This window comes from Podarcis gaigeae (genome assembly GCF_964106915.1).
Source record: "Podarcis gaigeae genome assembly, chromosome: 2".
Taxonomy (NCBI): Eukaryota; Metazoa; Chordata; class Lepidosauria; order Squamata; family Lacertidae; genus Podarcis; species Podarcis gaigeae.
This window is the reverse complement of record NC_139679.1, coordinates 120632987-120644535: the sequence shown is the minus strand read 5'-3', so window position 1 is coordinate 120644535 and position 11549 is coordinate 120632987. Positions and strand designations below refer to the sequence as shown.

Here is an 11549-nt window from a genome sequence, read left to right as displayed (position 1 = left end):
CTGATTGGTCCTAGAACAATAGGATTCAGAATGCAGCAGTCTGAATGGTCCTAGAACAATACAGCAGTATGATTGGTTAGCAGGAACCACCCAATCATGCTCCAGATAGAAGTGAATCCACAACCTGATTGGCTTACAGTAGAATTCCAGAATTAGCCAATCATGTGCAGCCCATTGTGTAAATAATGTATATAAAGCAGATACTTTGAGGGGACTTCCATTCATTCCTCCTCACCACTATGAGCTGAATAAAGAGCATGAAATCACTTTGCGACTCTGAGTATATTTCAAGAACACTGTCAAAACGTCAAAACATTAGCAGGTTTGGTGTAACATTGATGAACTAAGAATAGAATGAGGAGGGGGAAAATAAGTTGAAATTAATTGTAGAAATGTAATTATATGCAAGGAGAATAAAGGGGGGGAATGGAAACCAGGGGGCAAGGGGAAAAGCCATTTATTGCAAATTTGGATTGGATATCTATGTACCAAAAGGAAAAATGTTATTTTGAAAATTGAAAATAAAAAATATATATTTTTAAAAATAGTTTAGAAAACGTTTTGGGGCTCCCGTGCAGCTGATCCAGCGGGGCTTTCCGGAGGCGAGACCAGCGCCTCTCCTCGCTCTTTGCCCGGAGAAGCCCAGAGGCTCCTGCCGCTCGGCTCCGAAACGGTTAAGAGCAGCTGCGACAGAGCTGAGATTCCTAGAGCGGAGAAAAAAAAGGCTGTCGGGAGAATTGCAGCTTCCGCTTCCTGTCCCGCTTCGGGGGGGGGGGGAGAGATGCCGAACATGGCGGCGGCTGTCCTTCCTCGCGGAGGCGCAGGAGGTGCGTCATATTGTTATATATTATAACTGGGGGGGGGGAGTGGGGGCGCTGCTGGAGGGAGTTGTGGGGAGGGATTAAAAAAAACACCCCATTAGGCAAACCGTTTCAATGTAAGTTTTTTTCTGTGTCTCCTTTTTCTCGTCAGTTTATCCAGATTTTCACATGTTACTATTTTTAAAGACCTCTTGAAAATTGGTCAGCATTTTGGTGCAGATTTATCCTAATGGACACGCATTTGCAAAGGGTATTTCCCCAAATATTTACATTTACCATAATTAATGCATTCTGTATTTAATTCCGCTAAAATAATGCATTTATAGGGCTTTCCCCCTTTGTATTGGAGTAGGAACTCTTTTCCCAATGGAAGGGCGAATCTTTCTCCTGTTCTCCTCCCTGCAGGTGGGGGACCTTCCTTGGGCTCCCCATAGGGCTTGGGGTCAAGGCAAACCCTTAAGCATTGGGAAACCTTCTTCAGGGGCTCCACCCTGGAACTTGTAATCATTTTTATCCGGCCGGATTTTATTATAATTTATTAAAATTGTATACGTCCCTATACCCACAGGCCTTAGGGCAGGATAAAATTGCAATATAAAAACTCAAAGTACATAATCAAAACATAAACAAAATCAACCCAATAACGCCCCCCCCCAAACCACACACATTTTAAAACATTTGTGTTTCAATTAAATACAGCAGTTCTGGGCAGAAGAGGTTAAAAAAAAGGAGAAACAAGCAAGTCCACATTAAAATTCCAAGCATGGCTAAGGCCTTACTTAGACAGGCTAATACTACTACTAATATCCCTGAGCACCCTCTCCCGCCAGTGTCTTGCCTGGGTAATGGACTGGATGAAAGCCAACAAATTGAAGCTCAATCCAGATAAGAGTGAGGCTCAGTTAGTGGGTGGTTCCCTAGAGCAGATGGCTGGAAGGGCGCCTGCTCTTGATGGGGTTACACTTCCTCTGGAGGAGCAGGTTCGTCGCTTGGGGGTTCTCCTGGATCCTTTGCTGTCGCTTGAGGCTCAGATGGCCTGGAGTGCCTTCCATCAGCTTTGGCTGGTAGCCCAGCTACACCCCTTTCTGGACAGGGATAGCCTATCTACCGTTGTCCATGTTCTGGTAACTTCAAGGTTAGATATAGATAGGCATTATACGTAGGGCTGCTTATGAAGGCAGTTTGGAAACTTCAGCTAATGCAGAATTCAGCGGCCAGGTTGCTCACTGGAGTAAGATGGTTTAAGCATATTACCCCCGTCCTGGTCCGACTGCACTGGCTACCAGTTAGTTTCAAGGTGCTGGTTTTGACCTATAAAGCCTTACATGGCTCAGGATCACAATACTTCAAGGACCACTTATTTGCATATGAACCTACCTGGACCCTGAGATCCCCTTCTGATCTCAAGTGGTCTGGAGGGTGGCAACACGAGAACAGGGCCTTCTCTGCGGTGGCTCCCAATTGTATACGTCCCTATACCCACAGGCCTTAGGGCAGGATAAAATTGCAATATAAAAACTCAAAGTACATAATCAAAACATAAACAAAATCAACCCAATAACGCCCCCCCCCAAACCACACACATTTTAAAACATTTGTGTTTCAATTAAATACAGCAGTTCTGGGCAGAAGAGGTTAAAAAAAAGGAGAAACAAGCAAGTCCACATTAAAATTCCAAGCATGGCTAAGGCCTTACTTAGACAGGCTAATACTACTACTAATATCCCTGAGCACCCTCTCCCGCCAGTGTCTTGCCTGGGTAATGGACTGGATGAAAGCCAACAAATTGAAGCTCAATCCAGATAAGAGTGAGGCTCAGTTAGTGGGTGGTTCCCTAGAGCAGATGGCTGGAAGGGCGCCTGCTCTTGATGGGGTTACACTTCCTCTGGAGGAGCAGGTTCGTCGCTTGGGGGTTCTCCTGGATCCTTTGCTGTCGCTTGAGGCTCAGATGGCCTGGAGTGCCTTCCATCAGCTTTGGCTGGTAGCCCAGCTACACCCCTTTCTGGACAGGGATAGCCTATCTACCGTTGTCCATGTTCTGGTAACTTCAAGGTTAGATATAGATAGGCATTATACGTAGGGCTGCTTATGAAGGCAGTTTGGAAACTTCAGCTAATGCAGAATTCAGCGGCCAGGTTGCTCACTGGAGTAAGATGGTTTAAGCATATTACCCCCGTCCTGGTCCGACTGCACTGGCTACCAGTTAGTTTCAAGGTGCTGGTTTTGACCTATAAAGCCTTACATGGCTCAGGATCACAATACTTCAAGGACCACTTATTTGCATATGAACCTACCTGGACCCTGAGATCCCCTTCTGATCTCAAGTGGTCTGGAGGGTGGCAACACGAGAACAGGGCCTTCTCTGCGGTGGCTCCCAATCTGTGGAATGCTCTCCCCAGGGAAGTTCACCTGGCGCCTTCCTTATACTCCCCATGAATCAGAGCACACCTTGGAAACTCACTTTCCTCTCAAAGCTTCTCCTGTTTTATGTCCATGGAGCTTTCATGGCATAATACTGGAGTGGGTTGCCAGTTTCTTCTCAGGTGGATCACATTTAGTCTAAACTCTTGGCTGACCTGTCTGTCTTGGGTGGCCCTGCACGGCATAGGTCAAGCCCCTTCCCCACGACAAGGCAGTGATCCATTAAGGGATATACACCTTTAGGTGCCATGCAAACATGTTCCTTTTTAACCAGGCTTTTGCTTGATATGTTTGACTTCCTATAGTCTTTTTCAAATGTGGCTCTTTTTTGGGGGGTGTTACTGGATTGTTTTTATTCTGGTTATATATGATGTGATCTTTTCTGCAAACCACGCCGAGTCCTCCGGGTTTAGGGCGGCATATGAACTCAATAAATAATAATACCATATTAATACTTTTATTATTTGTACCCCACCTATCTGACTGGGTTGCCCCAGCCACTCTAGCTGCTTCTAACAAATATAAAAGCATAATAAAACATTTAATTTTTTTTATAAGATATTTATTAAAGTTTTTACATTATAACAAAAAGAAAAGAAAAAACAAAAATACAAAAATGCAAACAGTAAAGACAATTTAAAAAGAGAAAAAGAAGGAAAAAAAACCACATATAAATTCCATTTACTTATTTTCTTTTAACTTACTTTCCAGACCTCCTCATACCACCCTTTCTTATATTCCTGTTTAAATTGTTTGATCAGCAAATCCTCACCATTAGGTCTTTTACTTATTTCAAAACCTTATTTTCTAACTCTTAAGCATTACAGCTGAAAACCACTTAATTACTGTCCAACATCATTCTAGCATTCCTTAATTTTACAGTATTTCTGCAAGTAGTCTTTAAACTTCTTCCAATCTTCTTCCGCCGACTCTTTTCCCTGGTCTCGGATTCTGCCGGTCATTTCTGCCAGTCCCATGTAGTCAATCATCTTCATCTGCCGTTCTTCCACAGTGGGTAGATCTTGTGTCTTCCAATATTTTGCAATGAGTGTTCTTGCTGCTGTTGTCGCATACAGAAAGAAAGTTCTATCCTTCTTTGGCACCAATTGGCTGACCATGCCCAGGAGAAAGGCCTCTGGTTTCTTCAGGAAGGTATACTTAAATACCTTTTTCATTTCATTATAAATCATTTCCCAGAAAGCCTTAATCCTTGGGCACGTCACCAAAGGTGAAAGAATGTACCTTCAGTGTAGTAATGCTCGTCCCCCAACCTCTTGCCCCTCCCTTCTCCTGTCTCTGCTCTCCGGCCAGACCAGGACGCCCAGGACAGGGTTGGCGGACGAACATACGTTTTTGCAAAACAGAACAAACAAAACCCGGTAGGGCTGCCACCACTCCCTCTGATCCAGGGGATCCAGAATCACAACCCAGGGAGAAGGCCGTGACCCATTAGCCTGGCTGTCCCCTTCTCTACAAGCTGTATCCACAGACTTGCAGGCAGAAGTTCTACGATATAGCGTAACCAAGCGTAAGGCTAGGACTTAGCTATTCCCTTTTGGAAAGGCACACAACTAAAACAGTTTCATCTTTAAAATGTTTATTTTAAAATAACATAAGAAACATGCTAAAATAGCAGGCACATCTTTTAGAACGTCACAGGTAAGAAAACAACAAAGCTACATAGACTAACTAAGATTACATACTTACAACTCTAACACAAAGATAGGATAGTTGTTGTTCTTTAAGCCTCTGCAAGTAGAAGACGATCGAAGATCTCCATTTCAAAAGATGAATAGCGGCCTATTAAGCTGGAACCATAGAGCCGGGCATCTTTGCGATTTGCAGGGCAAAGGCAGAGAGGCCAAGAGCAGAGGATTCTCTGATCTTTTATTTCCAATTCGCAACCTGCGTCGTAACTTTCAAGCCAATCATAAACTCAAATTATTTTTTGAATGCACCAATGATCGGCTTGCTAGTCTATCAATTTACCTCTTGACAGCTGGGCCAATTTGGAATTCAAACTTTTAAATCAAAGGGTTTCCTCCCTTCCGCCAGAGACACATTCCCAGGCAATTCAAGGGCAGATAACAACACTGGGAGGGGGGATGTTTACATCATTGAACTCAGGTGTTAGATCCTTCATTAATCAAGACATCCTGGGTTCTAATAAACCTCCCAGCTGAGGAGTCAGTTGTCTAGAATTTTAAAGATACACAATTCCTTTCCCAGGGTCCTTGTGGCTGATGAAACTCCCACAAGGCCTCACTCTCTTTTGCTTGGCCAAAGAATAATTTTCTAAATATTCCTACTTTACTACATTCAGTCTCTTTACATTTCCAACATTTATTGTCAGGCAAATGATAGATTTTTGCAAGCTTGACTGGTGTCATATACCACCTGTAAATCATTTTCATAATATTCTCTCTTAAGGCATTACATGCCGTAAATTTCAGACCGGTGGTCCATAACTGTTCCCAGTCAGCAAACATAATATTATGTCCAACATCCTGTGCCCATTTAATCATTACAGATTTCACCGTTTCATCCTGAGTATTCCATTTCAGCAGCAAGTTATACATCTTTGACAAAATCTTAGTTTTGGGTTCTAACAATTCTGTTTCTAATTTCGATTTTTCCACCTGGAATCCAATTTTTTTGTCCAATTTATAAGCCTCCATTATCTGACAAGAATGAAGCCAGTCTCGCACTTTGTTTTTTAATTTCTCAAAGCTCTGCAATTTCAATTTGTCTCCCTCTTGTTCCAAAATTTCCCAATATTTTGGCCATTTGGACTCCATATTGAGTCTTTTAAGAGCTTTCGCTTCCATTGGTGACAACCACCTTGGAGTTTTGTTTTCCAATAAGTCTTTGTATCTTATCCAAACATTAAACAATGCTTTCCTGACAATATGGTTTTTAAATGCTTTATGTACTTTGACCTTGTCGTACCACAAATATGCATGCCTTCCAAAAGCATTATTAAATCCTTCTAAGTCCAAAATGTCTGTATTCTCAAGAAGCAGCCATTCTTTCAGCCAGCAAAATGCTGCTGATTCATAATAAAGTTTAAGGTCTGGCAGGGCAAATCCCCCTCTTTCTTTAGCATCAGTTAAAATCTTAAATTTTATTCTGGGCTTCTTGCCCTGCCAGACAAATCTAGAAATATCTTTCTGCCACTTCTTGAAACAGTCCATCTTGTCCACAATCTGCAATGTTTGAAACAAAAACAACATTCTAGGCAATACATTCATCTTTATAACTGCAATTCGACTCAACAAGGAAAGCTTCAAATTTGACCATATTTCTAAATCTTTTTTCACTTCTGTCCAACATTTTTCATAATTATCTTTAAATAAGTTCACATTTTTTGCTGTCATATTAATCCCCAGGTATTTCACTTTCTTTTTCAGTTGATGTTAAGTTTTTCTCTAAAACTTTGGTTTTTAACTTGTTCAGTTTAAATCCTGCCACTTGACCAAATTCTTGAATTAAGTCTAAAACCCTTTTAGTACTAGATTCTGGCTCCTGTAATGTCAAAATTAAATCATCTGCAAAAGCTCTCAATTTATACTGTTTAGCTCCGACCTGTATACCTTTAACCAGCTGGTCTCTTCTAATCATATTCAGCAGGACCTCCAGGACCGATATAAAAAGCAATGGTGAAATTGGGCATCCCTATCGTGTCCCTTTTTCTATCTTAAGCATAATAAAACATTTAAACCTTCCCTCTACATGGCTGCCTCCAATTGTCTTCTAAATGTTGCATAGTTCTTTTTTTGACAACTGACGGGAGAGCGTTCCGTAGGGTGGGCACCACTACCAAGAAGGCCCTCCGCCTCGTTCTCTGTAACTTCCCTTCTCACAGTGAGGGAACTGCCACAAGGCCCTTGGAACCTGGATCTCTGTGTCCTGACTGAATGTTTGGGGTGAAGACGCTCCTTTAGCATTTCATCAGTTTGCCTTTTTATTCCATCAGGAGATGTTGAAGGGATGCTGGCAGAAGGGGAACAATCAGAAATGTCACCAAAAGGATCCAAAGAACAAAGGAATCTGAGGGTTAAAGATGGAGGCAGCAGGCGAGAGGGGAGACGAAAGCAGAAGCCAGAGGGTGACTCTTGTACATCTCAGGGTGGTGAAAATCAAATTCCTAGAGAGAAGAAAAAGCATGAATGCACCGTGTGTGGAAAGAGATTGCGTAGTCACTCAACTCTTACTTTACATCAAAGAACTCATACAGGGGAGAAACCATATACATGTTCCGAGTGTGGAAAGAGCTTCAGTGTCAGTGGTAACCTTACCTCGCATCAAAGAACTCATACAGGGGAGAAACCATATACATGTTCCGAGTGTGGAAAGAGCTTCAGTGAACATGGTCATCTAACTAGGCATCAAAGAACTCATACAGGGGAGAAACCATATATATGCTTGGAGTGTGGAAAGAGCTTCAGTTTCAGCGGTAACCTTACTTCGCATCAAAGAACTCATACAGGGGAGATACCGTATACATGTTCCGAGTGTGGAAAGAGCTTCGGTCAGAGTAGCTACCTTAAGTTGCATCAAAGAACTCATACAGGGGAGAAACCGTATACATGTTTAGAGTGTGGAAAGAGCTTTATTTGGAGTAGCAGCCTTATGTTGCATCAACAAACTCATACAGGGGAGAAACCATATACATGTTCCGAGTGTGGAAAGAGCTTCAGTGTCAGTGGTAAGCTTACCTTGCATCAAAGAGCTCATACAGGGGAGAAACCATATACATGTTCCGAGTGTGGAAAGAGCTTCAGTGTCAATGGTAACCTTAAGTCGCATCAAAGAACTCATACAGGGGAGAAACCGTATATATGTTCCGAGTGTGGAAAGAGCTTCAGTGAACGTGGTCATCTAACTAGGCATCAAAGAACTCATACAGGGGAGAAACCATATAAATGCTTGGAGTGTAGAAAGAGCTTCAGTCACAGTAGTACCTTTATCTTGCATCTACGAACTCATACAGGAGAGAAACCGTATAAATGTTCAGAGTGTGGAAAGAGCTTCAGTGTACGTGGCCATCTTACCAGGCATCAAAGATCTCATACAGGAGAGAAACTGTATAAATGTTCAGAGTGTGGAAAGAGCTTCAGTCGATGTGACCAGCTTACCTCGCATCAAAGAACTCATACAGGGGACAAACCGTATACATGTTCGGAGTGTGGAAGGAGCTTCAGTCGGAGTAGCGCACTTAAGTTGCATCAAAGAACTCATACAGGGGAGAAACCGCATACGTGTTTGGAATGTGGAATGAGCTTCGCTCACCGCAATGGGCTTGCTATACATCAACAAACTCATCGAGGCAGCAAACCTTATAAATGTTGGGAATGTGGCAAGAGCTTCAGTCGCCTCGACTCCCTTTCCTCGCATGAAAGGATTCATACAGGGGAGAAACCATATACATGTTTGGAGTGTGGAAAGAGCTTCAGCTACAGTTGCAGCCTTACCTTGCATCAAAGATTGCACACAGGAGAGAAACCTTATAAATGTTTGGAGTGTGGGAAGAGCTTCAGTCACGGTACGCAACTCAGGTTGCATCAAAGAACTCATACAGGGGAGAAACCATATATATGTTCCGAGTGTGGAAAGAGCTTCAGTGAACGTGGTGCTCTAACTAAGCATCAAAGAACTCATACAGGGGAGAAACCGTATTCATGTTCGGAGTGTAGAAAAAGCTTCAGTCGTAGTAGCTCCCTTAAGTTGCATCAAAGAGCACATACAGGAGAGAAGCCGTATTCATGTTCAGAGTGTGGAAATAGCTTCAGTCAGAGTAGCACCCTTAAGTTGCATCAGAGAACTCATACAGGAGAGAAGCCGTATTCATGTTCAGAGTGTGGAAATAGCTTCAGTCACAGTAGCACCCTTAAGTCGCATCAAAGAACTCATACAGGAGAGAAGCCGTATTCATGTTCAGAGTGTGGAAATAGCTTCAGTCAGAGTAGCACCCTTAAGTCGCATCAGAGAACTCATACAGGGAGGAAATCTTAGAAATGTTTGGTGTATGGAAAGAACTTCAGTGACAGGGGCTCCCTTCCTAAACAATAAAGAACTCGTACAAGGGAAACATCTTAGAAAGGGTTGGTGTGTGGGAAGATCTTTAATCATATCAAATAACTCCTACAGAGAGTAAACCAATGATCATGTTCTGGTCCCCCCCAGGACAGCCATTATTGGAGTGGAAGAACTTTCTGACAGTAAGAGCTGTTTTGACAATGGAACAGTCTCCCTCGGGGGGAGGTGGGCTCTCCTTCCTTGGAGGTTTTTAAGCCGAGGTTGGATGGGCTTCTGCTATGGATGCTTTAGCCGAGATTGCTTCATTGCTGGGGGTTGGACTAGATGACCCTTTTGTTGTTTAGTCGTTTAGTCATGTCCGACTCTTCGTGACCCCCTGGACCAGAGCACGCCAGGCACTCCTGTCTTCCACCACCTCCTGCAGTTTGGTCAGGCTCATGTTTGTAGCTTTGAGAACACCGTCCAACCATTTTGTCCTCTGTCGTCCCCTTCTCCTTGTGCCCTCCATCTTTCCCAACATCAGGGTCTTTTCCAGGGAGTCTTCTCTTCTCATGAGGTGGCCAAAGTATTGGAGCCTCAGCTTCACAATCTGTCCTTCAGTGGGCACTCAGGGCTGATTTCCTTCAGAATGGATACATTTGATCTTCTTTCAGTCCATGGGACTCTCAAGAGTCTCCTCCAGCACCATAATTCAAAAGAATCAATTCTTCGGCGATCAGCCTAGATGACCCTTGGGGTCCCTTATAACTACAGTTCTATGATTCTATATACATCATCTGCTAGACCGCTGTTGTCACAAGCTTGGCAAATCCAGAGATATACTTGATCATCAGATAATGCCAATATTATTCACTTGGACTGTGCTGTTTGAATCCATGTACAATTCTAGGTGCCTATTATATAGTTTTGCTTTTCATATCCTAATTTTCATCTGCTGTTACTTGTAGTGTTCCCAATGCAAGGAAGGATTCAGAAGATCAGTAAAGGAAGGAAGGAAGGGTGGTATTCACCATCTCTTTGTGAACTCTCTTCCTGAACTCTCTTCCTGGCCCTAAGATCTATCTAAAGATTAACAAACTACATCAAAGTAACCTATTAACTTTATGGCCTAGGATGCCTGGTGCAGCAACTGGTCTGTGTCCTAGAATGCTTATACGTGCTTGTCAGACAGAGAGAAATGGGCAGTAGAGAAAAATGGCGTAGATGCAGAGGCTTGTGGGATTTGATCAGGAATTTTTGTCAATGAATCAAACCCAATCAGCGCAGTGCTTTCATCGCGGACACAATGGTTTGATGCACTACAGTTATAGCTGCTATCTCTGTTTCATATACATCATAAAATGAAACAGAAAAATCTTTACAAAAATATAATCTACACCTACACTGGAAAAAAATAACGGGATCTGTTCACATCCCTCATGGTTAGCTTACTGCAATGCACCGTACAAAGAGATATCGTAGAAGGTTGGGCCACAGGCTGTAGCTGGTGCAGAACGCAATAGCCAGGTGGCTTGTGTGAGCAAGGTAAAAAAGGTAAAGGATCCCTGAACAGTTAAGTCCAGTCAAAGGCAGCTATGGGGTTGCAGCGCTCATCTTGCTTTCAGGCCGAGGGAGCTGGCGTTTGTCCACAGACAGCTTTCTGGGTCATGTGGCCAGCAGGAATAAACCGCTTCTGGTGCAATGGTGTAGCCTTATTCCATTTCCCGTGCCGCTGCCAAGGGATCGAAGGAAACAAGAAGCTCCAGGGTGTGGTTCCACAGAGAAAAGGATTGATTAGCTTTCTGCGCAGAGGCAACCAGTGGAATATCTTCCGAAGACTGGTGGCAATACATAGCATTCGACAAGCATTCTTATACTGTAGGTACACCCTTCCCTCAGCCAATCACTGACTGCCAAACAAGTATTCTAAGCATTCTACCTTAGATGGACAGCGTCTCTCTTTCTGTAGGTTCCTCATTTCCTCATTCAGCTCTTTACCTTATTTGGTACGCCTTTTCTATACTGTGCCTTCGTGACTTCCTCTGTTGCCTGTTGCCCGCGTGGCCTGTGTCACAAGCCATGGCTTCCTGAGCAAAATGGGAAGTGGGGCTTCCTGAGTAAAGCTGCTTTGAGCAAAGCTGCTAAAATGGGAAGTGGGGCTTCCTGAGTAAAGCTGCTGCTAGCTGCCTAACCACAACTGCAGCAATTAGCTCGAGTCCTTATATTATTGAGATTAACCCTTCCCTCTCCCTTCAATGGAACACTGTGATGGAAACCAGAACTCACGAA

At 43.3% G+C, this 11549-nt stretch overlaps 1 protein-coding gene across 2 annotated transcripts; it reads left to right on the top strand.

The window, feature by feature from the left end:
• Positions 1–507: 507 nt before the first annotated feature.
• LOC310837372 (uncharacterized protein) lies at positions 508–10573 on the top strand. Of its 2 annotated transcripts, none has more exons than XM_083723892.1 (2): positions 508–827; positions 7219–10573. In XM_083723892.1, the coding sequence occupies exons 1-2, from the start codon at positions 782–784 to the stop codon at positions 9255–9257; spliced, it is 2085 nt and encodes a 694-aa protein (XP_083580018.1). In that variant the 5' UTR covers positions 508–781; the 3' UTR covers positions 9258–10573. The 2 variants fall into 2 exon arrangements, with proteins under 2 accessions (XP_083580018.1, XP_083580019.1); XM_083723893.1 differs by having other exon boundaries at positions 750–827; positions 7222–10573.
• The last annotated feature ends 976 nt before the right edge of the window (positions 10574–11549 follow it).